We start from the raw sequence: 12,551 nt of genomic DNA, 5'->3' as shown, positions 1-12,551 counted from the left end.
AAAGGGGCACTTTAGTCAGTAACAAAAATAAAAATTGTATCAATAATGAAGGATGTCTCATCCATTAACCAAGACCAAAAAAGAGGGGGATTTAAGTCACTGCAATGCTGAGACTGATACTACACTCAAAAATTCATGTTGAAGCAATGGTTGCCTAATCTCTAACCGTGTTAATGTTTATATGTATTAATTTCGAAAAGCTGCTGAAACAGTTTATGATTTAAACATTACTTTATTTCAAGTATATGTTAAACAGTGGGGTGGGGGATATGAAGTCAGTCCCGGAAATGACTTAAACCGTTTACGATTTAAATATTACTTTGTTTCATGTATATTTTTAACAGTAGTGTGGAGGATATGAAGTCAGTCCCGGAAATGGCTGAAACCGTTTACGCATTAAACATTACTTTATTTAATGTATATTTTTAACAGTGGAGTGGGGGATATGAAGTCAGTCCTGGAAAGGGCTGAAACAGTTTACTATTTAGACATTACATAATTTCATGTATATCTTTAGCAGTGGGGTAGGGATATAAAGTCAGTCCCAGAAATGGCTGAAACAGTTTACGATTTAAACATTACTTTATTTCATGTATATTTTTAATAGTGGGGTGGCGGACATGAGATAAGTGAAAATATATACTATCAAAAAGCGTTGTCCAGTATTGAATGAGATAGGTGGAAAACATATAGTAGCAGAATACCAAGCATCGCCCGGGATCGAATGATAAAACTGAAAGATATACTAGCAGAATATGCAGCGTCACCCAGGATTGGATAAGATAGGTGGAACATATATACTATGAGAATACCCGGAATTGATTGATGTGTTTGTAATGAAATAATCAGCCCCAGCAATATATCAAAGTTATTATTTAAGTAAGGGGGAGCGACATAGTAGTTAAAGTTATGAAAATTATTGTCGAAATTAGTAACATATCCAAGAATTATGAAAAATGATGAAATGTGAGTTACTTGATTTGTGTATTTGTAATGAAATAATAAGCCCAGACAATATATCAAAGTTCTTATATTAATAGGAGGGATGCATAATGTGGGTTTTTAATTATAAAAAAACTATTGTCGAAATTAGTAACATTTCCAAGAATTACAAAAAATGATGAAATGTAAGTTAATTGATTAGTGTGTTCATGATAAAATAATCGGCCCATACAATATATCAAAGTTATTATGTTAGTAAGAGAGGGCGATAAGGATGGTTTAAATTATGAAAAATGATTGTCGAAATTAGTAACATATCCAAGAATTATGAAAAATAATAATATGTGATTCAATGTATTAGTGTGTTTGAAATGAAATAATCAGCCGAGACAATACATCAAAGTTATTATTTTAATAAAGGGGGCGATGAAGTGGGTTAAAATGATGAAAAATGATTGTCGACATTATTAACATATCCAAGAATTATGAAATATGACAAATTGATTGGTGTGTTTGAAATGAAATAATCAGCCCAGATAATATATGAAAGTTATTATTTTGGTAGTGGGTGGTTAATAATGTGGGTTCAACATATAAAAAGTGATCGTTAAAATTAGTAACATATCCAAGAATTATAAAAATTGATGAAATTTGAGTTAATAGATAGTTGTGTTTTTTTAATGAAATAATCAAACCAGACAATATATCAAAGTTATTTTTTGATAAAAGAAGGCAATAAGGATTGTTTAAATTTAAAAAAAACTATTGTCAAAATTAATAACATATGCAAGAATTACGAAAAATGATGAAATGTAAGTTAATTGATTGGCGTGTTCATAATAAAATAATCAGTCCAGTCAATATATCAAAGTTATTATGTTAGTAAGAGAGGGGTATAAGGATGCTTTAAATTATGAAAAATGATAATGTGATTTAATGCACTAGTGTGTTTGCAATGAAATAATCATCCCATACAATATATCAAAGTTACTATTTTAGTAAGAGAGAGCGATAGAGATGGTTTTAATTACAAAAAATTATGGCTGAAATGAGTAACATATCCAAGAATTATGAAAAATGATGAAATGTGAGTTAATTGATTGGTGTGTTTATAATATAATAATCAGTCCAGACAATATATCTAAGTTATTATGTTAGTAAGAGAGAGTGATAAAAATGGTTTAAATTATAAAAAATGATTGTCGAAATTAGTAACATATCCAAGAATTATGAAAAATGATGAAATGTTAGTTAATTGATTGGTGTGTTGTAATGAAAAAATCAGCCCAGACAATATATCAAAGTTATATCTTTAGTAAGGGTGGAATCTATAAGGTGTGTTTAAATTAGGAAAAATGATTTCCGAAATTAGTAACATATCCAAGAATTATGAAAAATTATTAAATTTGAGTTAATTGATTGGTATGTTTGTAATGAAATAATCTGCCTAGAAAATATATCAAAGTTATTTTAGTAAGGTATTTTTTTGTGATATGGTCAGTTTAAATGATGAAAAATGATTGTCAAAATTAGTACCATATGCAAGAATTATGAAAAATGACGAAATGTGAGTTAATTGATAGTTGTGTTTTTTTATGAAATAATCAGCCCATACAATATATCAACTTTTTTAATTTAGTAAGGGGCGAGGCAATAATATGGGTTAAAATTATCATAAATTATTGTCGAACATAGTAACATATTCAATAATTATGAAAAATGAAATATGAGTTAATTAACCGGTGTGTTTGTAATGAAATAATCAGCCCAGGAAATATATCAAAGTTATTATTTTAGTAAGGGGGCGATTGTGCCTTCCTTCATACTAAACAGAACGCTCACAGCATGCCCAGCAACAATATATTGCATATGAAAAATTCCGCTGTGGAATTTCCACAGGTCCCGCTAGTTATAATTAAGATAATTATTATTATTATTATTATTATTGTTATTATTATTATTGTTATTATTATTATATAAATAATTTAAATAAGCATTAAATTATATTAATTTTTATTATACTTTAAATAAGGAATTAATTATATTAATTATTTTTATAATTTAAATAATTTTTAATGTCATTAACTTTGAACAAACATTGCGTCCTCTTACTTTTCACTCCTCCTACTACTACCTCCTCTATTTCACTTTCCTTTCTACTTTTCTACTTCTCCCTTCCCTCTATCACTATTGTCATACCCCTTGCAAATAAAATTATCACTGTCTCCTTTTATATATATACTAGCAGAGGGTACCCGGCGTTGCCCGGGTGTTTTTCGGGTATGTGAAAAACAAAAAATGTGAAAAAAAAAAACAGGTGCCCGTGAAAAAAAAACGAAGCCTTCACGACGCGCAGTTGGAAAATAGTAAAGTGTTAAAAAAAACAGGTGTGCGTTTTTGATTGACGTGAAGGCGATAGCTATTCAGCAGTAAGCATTTTGTGCGGGACAGTTTTGAATGAGATGAATAAATCGGTTTGTTTGTTTTTAAAAACAGCTCCCTGTTTATTAGGAGGAGCGAAATGAAAGCTACAGTCTGATATTACGAAGTCGACATTGAACAAACGTTACTTTGCTCTCTTGAGACAACTGGCTTTCGGCCTGTGATTAGAGTCGAGTTTCGCTTTTTTTTATACCGAAAACCGAGTGTAATGCGTGCCGATGCGGAAAATGTCGAATAATTAACGTTTGAAAGTCAATAAAATTAAATAGATGGGCTAGCTCCGTGGATAACTCTGAGATATTACAATTTATATATGATATAAAAAGTTTTAAGTTGTGAACCGAGCAAGCGCTTCTCTGAAAGAAGCCTTTTGTGGACATCGAGGAAAAGCGTACATACATACATACATACATACATATATTTTCGCTTTTATATATATATATATATGTATGTATATATATATATATATTTCTTTATTGTTTTTTCTTCTTCAATATTATCAGCTGGAAAAAGCCATTGAATGGATGTCAGAAAAACATTTACATACCAAAGGTGAATTCATTTTATATTTCTTCATTTTGATTTATTCTCTTTATGTATCTTTTTAATCTTTTTACTTATCTTTCCGTTTTTTACATCTACATGAGAAAGGATTCTTGTCATTGCTCATTTATTATAGTTGAAATGATGCGTAAGGTTACATTTGAAAGAAATAGCTATAATGAATGAATGACATTGTAATTTTTTTTTCAAACAAGAGATAGGAACAGGTTGAGTAAGGGAGAAAGAGAGGGTTGGTGAGGTTGCTTGTATATATTTATGGAGTGACATTCTTCATGGAACATTTTGTCATGCTGAATCAAAGTTTGATCAAAAATATCTTGGTGATGCCTATGTAAAAAAAATATTCTGGTGATACCTATGTAAAAAAAATATTCTGATGATGCCTATGTAAAAAAAATATTCTGATGATGCCTATGTAAAAAAAATATTCTGGTGATACCTATGTAAAAAAAATATTCTGATGATGCCTATGTAAAAAAAATATCCAGGTGATGCCTATGTAAAAAAAATATCCTGGTGATACCTATGTAAAAAAAAATATCCTGGTGATACCTATGTAAAAAAAATATCCTTTTGATTCCTATGTAAAAAAATATCCTGGTGATGCCTATGTAAAAAAAATATCCTGGTGATACCTATGTAAAAAAATATCCTGGTGATACCTATGTAAAAAAATATCCTGGTGATACCTATGTAAAAAAAATATTCTGATGATGCCTATGTAAAAAAAATATCCTGGTAATACCTATGTAAAAAAATATCCTGGTGATACCTATGTAAAAAAAATATTCTGATGATGCCTATGTAAAAAAATATCCTGGTGATGCCTATGTAAAAAAAAATATCCTGGTGATGCCTATGTAAAAAAATATATCCTGGTGATGCCTATGTAAAAAAAATATCCTGGTGATGCCTATGTAAAAAAAATATCCTGGTGATGCCTATGTAAAAAAAATATCCTGGTGATGCCTATGTAAAAAAAATATCCTGGTGATGCCTATGTAAAAAAATATATCCTGGTGATGCCTATGTAAAAAAAATATTCTGATGATGCCTATGTAAAAAAAATATCCTGGTGATGCCTATGTAAAAAAATATATCCTGGTGATGCCTATGTAAAAAAATATCCTGGTGATACCTATGTAAAAAAAATATTCTGATGATGCCTATGTAAAATAAATATCCTGGTGATGCCTATGTAAAAAAAATATCCTGGTGATGCCTATGTAAAAAAAAATATCCTGGTTATACCTATGTAAAAAAATATCCTGGTGATACCTATGTAAAAAAAAATATCCTAGTGATACCTATGTAAAAAAAATATCCTGGTGATACCTATGTAAAAAATATCCTTGTGATGCCTATGTAAAAAATATTCTGGTGATGCCTATGTAAAAAATATTCTGGTGATGCCTATGTAAAAAATATCCTGGTGATACCTATGTAAAAAAATATTCTGATGATGCCTATGTAAAAAAAAATATCCTGGTGATACCTATGTAAAAAAATATCCTGGTGATGCCTATGTAAAAAAAATATCCTTTTGATGCATATGTAAAAAAATATCATACATTTACTATTCATTATGATGTTTCATCTCATTTTTCTATCTGTTTTTCATCAGTAAAGGATGTTAGATAATCCAGGTGCCCGGGAATGATGTCAAAGGAAAGTCGGTCAGATCCTGAATGCAGGTGCCCCCGGGAATGATGTCAAAGAAGTCAAAATGGGGGAAAGTAGAATCCCGGGAGATTAGGTCAGCGAAACTGAACGACATTTCCAGGCAATGCATGGAGGAATGTTTGACGTCATCTGTGCCAATAAAATAGGTTAGCAGACAACAACAAAGGAGAGAAGCGGCGACGATGGGCGAGCGAAACAACACATTTTTCTTTACAACAAAACACACCACCACCCACCACAATGTTATATTATGGAGCTCTAAAAAGAGGTCCAGTTGTGTAATGTGTATGCGAATATGTTTCATATACATATAAATGCGTGTATTTATATACGACGTATCAGTTAGTTGATTGTCTAGTGTGTATATTTTAATATTTAACAGAGACCGATTGACGTGGACGTATCAAAACAGTTGTAGATAAACAGTTCTTTTCTACAGATGTAAATAAAACAGCACGTACCTGAATTATTTACGAACATTTATTTTCATGATCTGGCCAGCATTTTCAGAGATTACATGGTTTTACATCTTGGCTGCCTGAAATGACGTTGCTCCCTGCGTCATTTCGAGTCGTCCGTTCTCTCTGACGTCCATCTAATGACTGCTAGAATCTCTCCAAATCTGCATTTCATCACATGTCTCAAACCAACAGCTGATGTAACCTCAATCTTGTTATTTGTTTATGCAAACCAAAAATAATGTTTACATCTATTTTCTATCTTCACATTCCTTTTGCGATATTATTATATACCAATCATTTTTTCCCAATTTAATTGTTTATTTTTCTAATCATAATAATTGATCCAGCGACCTGCGACAATTATTATTATTATTATTAATAATAATAATAATAATGTTTTGACCCTTGGCTCTGATTGCCACAGTTAACACAGATACTATGCTATGATCACAGCCCAAAGGGTCACAACATTACATAAAGAATTGCTGTTCCCAACAACTTATGTGAAGCAGCATTTTCCCAACTTCTCATCCTTAAAAACAAGTATCAAACTCAATTAAATGTGGAAGACAACCTCAGGTGTGTCATATCGACAATGAACCCCATGATTAGAATTGCGAGCTAAAAAACTTCATTACCAGCCGTCTTATTAAAGGCAGTTCATAAACATAGTTTACATAACATTTTTTTTGTGGTTGAATAATTGTTTTTTATTTTTTATGAATAAATTTGAAATTAATCATGTATTCACGGAATGTACCATTATTTAAATCATCCAAATTTTTGTCTACATTATAATCAACCTTGACTAACCCTAACCTTGCTGAGAGCCTAGTAAGTAGGGACTCAATAAAAGCCATGAAGAAATTATTATTAGTAGTAGTAGCAGTCGTACTACTACTACTAATTATTATTGTCACTAAAGCTGTTGTAATATATAATGAAAGTCAATTGTAACTGACAAATCGATATTTGATTCTAACTAACAGTTGCTTTCATTTTCTCCATGTTTCATGTTTTTTTTTTTCGTAATAAAAAATAATTCATTTAAGTTTATTAAAAACGACACTCATTCCAACTAGGAAGATAGAAGCAGTGTTTGTTTCTGAGCTAACTTGCTCAAACTAATTTAGTATAAATTAAAAATAAATTTCTGCATTGTTCTACACAGTTTTTTTTATACATATGAAATTATTTATTTCTTAAAATTTCTAATAAAATATCACGTAACATATATGCAATGAAATAAACAGTTTTTTTATGTTTATCTTGTATTTATTAAACTTGAATACTTTTATTATAATTCCAATTATTAACTGGTTTTATCGTCCACTTTGCTGATTAATTAGTCTATTAATTACTTTTCTCTTTCCTATTATATTTAAACCATTTCATCAATGCGAAGTGACTCGGACAGCTTTGACACATTAACACAGTAACTGCCAATTAAACTTAACCTTTGTTAAGTGTTAGCCTCTACCTGCTCTAAGTTTGGGTTTGTCACTGTAGGCTTATTTGAAATCAATTCATCAAACAGGTTTGAAAAAGATACAGTTTTACTTTTACTTTGATCTTCTTGACCTTCAGCAAAGCATGAAGAAGTGTATCCTGATTCTGCTTCATCATCATCAGTAGCAAGTAGAAGATGTAGAATCCAATGCTTAATGCTCGGAACACTGATATCATGAAGAATAAAATCATTCATACATTAAACGTTTATACCTTGTTTTAATTTGTGCATTTATTCCTGCAAATAATTATTTATCTGATATTATTCTTAGGAGAGGCCTTCAATAAGTAATGTCCCTGACTCACTTCTTCATAGCTGTAGAGCAACGAAACTTGACATATAAGTCTTTCTTCATATAAGAAACATCCAGAGTTACGTAGGTTACAAAGTCAGATAAGTTGCGGGACAGGGAAGGGAAGCAGAGGATTTCACAGCTACATGTCTGTGCTTCTGATCTTGCGACAGGCATGTTGTGGACCCAGAGCATTGTCTTGGAGGAGGAGGAGAATACTTTTGCTTTGTCTCTTGATCTTTTGATAATAATATGTTACTTTAATTGTGTTTTTATTTTTAATAAACATTTTTAAAATATCATTTTAATCTTACTTTTAATAATTTGGAATTATTTTAATATTATTGTAATTTAATTTTTAATTATTTTAATATTATTTTAAACAATTAAATTTGTTTCATATTATTTTAAATAATTAAATTTGTTTCATATTATTTTAAATAATTAAATTTGTTTAATATTATTTTAATTTTTTAATTTTAATTATTTTAATATTATTTTAAATAATTTTTGTATTTTAATAGTTAAAATTTTTTATTTATCATAATTTTTTTATTATTTCAATAATATTTTAATTTAATTTTTTATTTTTATAACTTTGAATTATTGTAATATTATTTTGATTTTACTTTCCATAATTTATAATTATTTTAATTTTATGTTGTATAATTTTAATATTAATTTCATTTTATTTTTTAATATTTTAATATTATTTTCATTTTATTTTAAAATTATTTTTATAATTTTAATATTTTCAAATTTTATTTTTAATAATATTTAATTATTTCAATAATATTTTAATTTTTTTTTTATTTCTTCCTGCAACTAGAAGATATTTTTCTGGTGTTATTTGTATGTTAATGATTTTTATCAACTTTTGTTAAAGTTTGAATTATTCTAATTTATTTCAGAGGTTCTTCTCGACAGTTATTTGTCTGATTTTTATTCTGCCCTCGCTCAACTCGAACAAACCAACCAGAATGAAAAATCTGAATCTGCACAATTTAGATCTGACCAACTTACAAAGCAGCAACATCTTGAGGAGTTGGTGAATGAATGTCTCACGTTAAAGGATCAAAAATCATGTTCCGAAAATACCCCGGAAAATACCACTTGTGAAACATTTGCTTCCTCCCAAAACCCTGCTTCAAATTTATCTCTTCCAAAAAGCAATCAGACAAAAAATGCTGCTCAGTTGATGTCAATTGAAGATCCACTTGCAGTGCAAAGTCAACCTCAGATGACTGATGGACATCAGCAAATGCCTACATTGAAATTAAACGAAAGCAAAACCAAAAAAAGATTACAATGATTATGGTATTTATAATTTGAAATAATATTTTAGGTGATGTGCAGATTGAAAAGATTACGGACATATTTTATGTTTAAAAATGTAGCAATCATTCAAACATGTTGTGTAAACTAAACAAAAACTGTTTTTTTTTTACCGTTTTGAAAAGTAAATATTTATTTTTTAATAAAATTATTTTTAAATATCAAAAAGAAAATTGTATGTTTAGAAATATTTGTTTATTTGAAATATTTGTTTATTTGAAATATTTGTAAAAAACATCGAAATGAAAGATGTAAGTATAATTACCTCCTCTCCACACATCGTTTTGAAAAACAGTTTACTAGAATAAGCATATTCTTTCCTACAAAAAGTACCTAAGCAATCCTATCGGGAGTTGGGACATCTCAGGCGGTTAGGAATAAACTCAATGAAAATGGGGTTACAGTAACTAAATGGTTCACAATGTGGATTGAAAACCTTAGTGTGCCAAGTTCGAATACAGTTTGTTCCACAGAAACACTTTCATCAAAATCATTGACCTTGTGTCTAACCTCTTGGGTAGAGGGTAAATAAAATAAACTTAAAGGGAAGGTAAAGCCTACGAAGGTAGACCTACTAGGACTGAATAGATTTCAGAAGAAAAAATAAAGTAGATAAAAGCCAAGTACGTCCAAGGATGGCGTACTGCTGCCACATCTGGGCAGGAGCTGCTAAAAACAGCCTATCCTGCCTTGACATAGTAAAAAATAGATTTTATGGCCTATTGGAGGATACCCTTTTCTCTTCCCTGCAACCTCTCTCCTACAGAAGAGACGTTGTGAGCCTGTCTTTGTTTTATCGTTATTTTCATGGCAAGTGCTCGTCTGAGCTCCAATCTCTGGCCCCCCCATCGCCAATCTTTCATGATAAACACGTATCTAGCTGAAACCACTGTCATTAATTTTCCCCACTCTTTACCTCTGCCTAAATCAAAGCGTAAGATTCCATGAACAAAGCTTCTTTCTTAGAAGTGCATGACTGTGGAACTCTCTTCCGTTTACCGATTTCCCACCTGACTACAACTTGGATGCCTTCAAGTCCAACATAAACAAATTCCTAATGAATCGCCCCCTTAAGTAAGACACTTTATCAAATCTTCAATACTAGCGATTACTACGATACTATCCCATTAATTACTGTACATGCAATAACCTTTATCCCCGAGTGGCTTCCAGGCCTTGATAAGTGGTGACCTTCATGTAAAGATGAGAGCCCAAATAAAGGACAAAGCTGTTAATTTAAAAATCACTACAGAGTTTCTTCCATTAATTCAAACATAAAATGATTGGTTTGATTTGTTCAGCAGATGTCTTCATTTCCTCATTATTTCAAATCCCATGAGAGAAACTTCTCTTCATAAATCATGACAAGTTTCAATAAAAAATACACGATTAAACCCGGTTCTCCAACTTCCAACGTAGACCCCTACTACCATGTCTCCTTCTCCAACATCAGGGGTCTACGTTCTAACCTTCCAGAGGTTGAAACCCAATTACAGGAGACTAAACCAGACCTTTTATTTTTAAGTGAAACTGGCATTGGACAGGCTATTTCCCTAGATGAGTTTGCAATTACAGGATACTCTAACTTAACTTCTAAATCTGACCCCCAAGATCGCCATGGGCATGGAATATGTGCCTATATTAAAGATAGCTTTCCATGCGGGAGGGACATCTCCAGGGAAGATCCTAACTTACCCTATATGTGCTTCCGGGTTGCTTTAGCTCACACTACTGCATTTATATTTACTCTCTATCGCCCCCACAACAGCGGAGTTACTATATTTCAAAGCATATCTGAGAAAATTGACCAAGTCCTTTCTACTTATCCTTCAGCTAACATTCACGTATGTGGAGACTTCAATGTTCACAACGTCGAATGGTTGACCCACTCAAACAAGACCGATGATGAGGGGAGGTTCTGTCATGATTTCTCCATTGCCTATGATCTCACTCAGATTGTTCAGGAACCTACCCGTGTGCCCGATAATGACGGCCAGTATGCGAGCCTACTAGACCTTTTTCTCACAACTTGCCCTGAACTATGTTCAGTTTCTGTTCTGTCGCCTCTTGGATCTTCCGACCACTCTGTTGTATCAATTAAGATAAAAATGAAATGTAATAAGTCCCCAGACGTACCACTTCATCGTACAGTATATCGATACACTAAGGCTGACTGGGATAGCTTCCGTACATTTATATCTGATCTACCTCTGCATTCCATGTTTAAAAAGGATGTGTCCTCTATAGTATTAGACCTAACTGAATGGTTAATTGTAGGTATTGACCATTTCATACCCTCTAAAAAGTTTCAGCAAAAACCTAACAGCCAGCCATGGTTCTCTCCAGAATGTGCTGCTGCCATTGCGCACAGAAATCACTTTTTCCACTGCTTCAAACGTAATAGATGTATGGAAACTAAAGCCGTTTTCAGGACTGCCAGCAACCATTGTAAGAAAGTAATAAGGAACGCAAGAGAGTTGTATGCTCAATCTGTTAAGTCCAAAGTAGCTGAGCAGCGGCTTGGTTCCCACCAGTTTTGGCAAATAGCAAACAGAATCCTGAACAGAAGCGTGTGCTCCATCCCAACTATTATCAATGGACCTGAGGTAATCTCGTCAGCATCAGACAAAGCCAAACTCTTTGTCAAGAACTTTGCAGCTAATTCTACCCTTTGCGACCAAGACCGCCAACCCCCAATATTTCCTCCTGTATCAGAAAACACGCTATGTGATATACGTATATCTGTACGTGATGTTGCCAAGCTAATCAAAAACCTTGATTCCAGTAAAGCAACTGGCCCTGATGGTATTCCAATTATAGTACTCAAAAAACTTCAACCTGAACTAGCGCCCATACTTACAAAACTGTTTAAACGTTGTCTTAAGGAGAATAGTTTCCCATCTCCCTGGAAAATCTCATCAGTATGCCCTGTATTTAAGAATTCAGGTGATCGCTCATCCCCCTCTCAGTACAGGCCAATAAGTCTCCTGTGCGTCATGAGTAAGTTGCTAGAATCTGTGTTAAATACAGAAGTAATCAACCATCTCAACAAAAATAACCTTCTTAGTGACACTCAATATGGTTTCCGTTCTGCTAGATCTACAGCAGATGTCCTTACAGTTATATCGCATAGGATTAGCAAATCTCTCGACGGTGGCAATCTTTCTAGGGCAATTGCTCTTGACATATCTAAAGCCTTTGATAGGGTATGGCATAAAGGTTTACTTCATAAGATCGCTAGCTATGGTATAGCTGGAAAAGTCTTCTCAATTATTAAATCATTTCTTTCTGATAGGTTCATAAGAGTAGTAGTTGAGGGGCA

At 31.9% G+C, this 12,551-nt stretch overlaps 1 protein-coding gene across 3 annotated transcripts in view; it reads left to right on the top strand.

Moving 5' to 3' along the window:
* LOC145276693 (uncharacterized) overlaps positions 1–10,456 on the top strand; it is a 164,803-nt gene extending 154,347 nt beyond the window's left edge. The window contains exons 13-14 of one of the 3 annotated variants that reach the window (XM_080127881.1): positions 3,888–3,936; positions 8,806–10,456. In XM_080127881.1, the coding sequence (XP_079984007.1) occupies positions 3,888–3,936; positions 8,806–9,206 (450 nt within the window). In that variant the 3' untranslated portion in view covers positions 9,207–10,456. The remainder of the gene's footprint in view (positions 1–3,887; positions 3,937–8,805) is intronic. The other 2 variants (XM_080127882.1, XM_080127880.1) reach the window with 2 other exon arrangements.
* The last annotated feature ends 2,095 nt before the right edge of the window (positions 10,457–12,551 follow it).

The sequence above is a fragment of the Euprymna scolopes genome, chromosome 5 (assembly GCF_053919585.1).
Source record: "Euprymna scolopes isolate OS-2025 chromosome 5, ASM5391958v1, whole genome shotgun sequence".
Classification (NCBI taxonomy): domain Eukaryota; kingdom Metazoa; phylum Mollusca; class Cephalopoda; order Sepiida; family Sepiolidae; genus Euprymna; species Euprymna scolopes.
The sequence above is the reverse complement of the archived record's forward strand: the minus strand, read 5'-3'. Positions and strand labels throughout refer to the sequence as shown.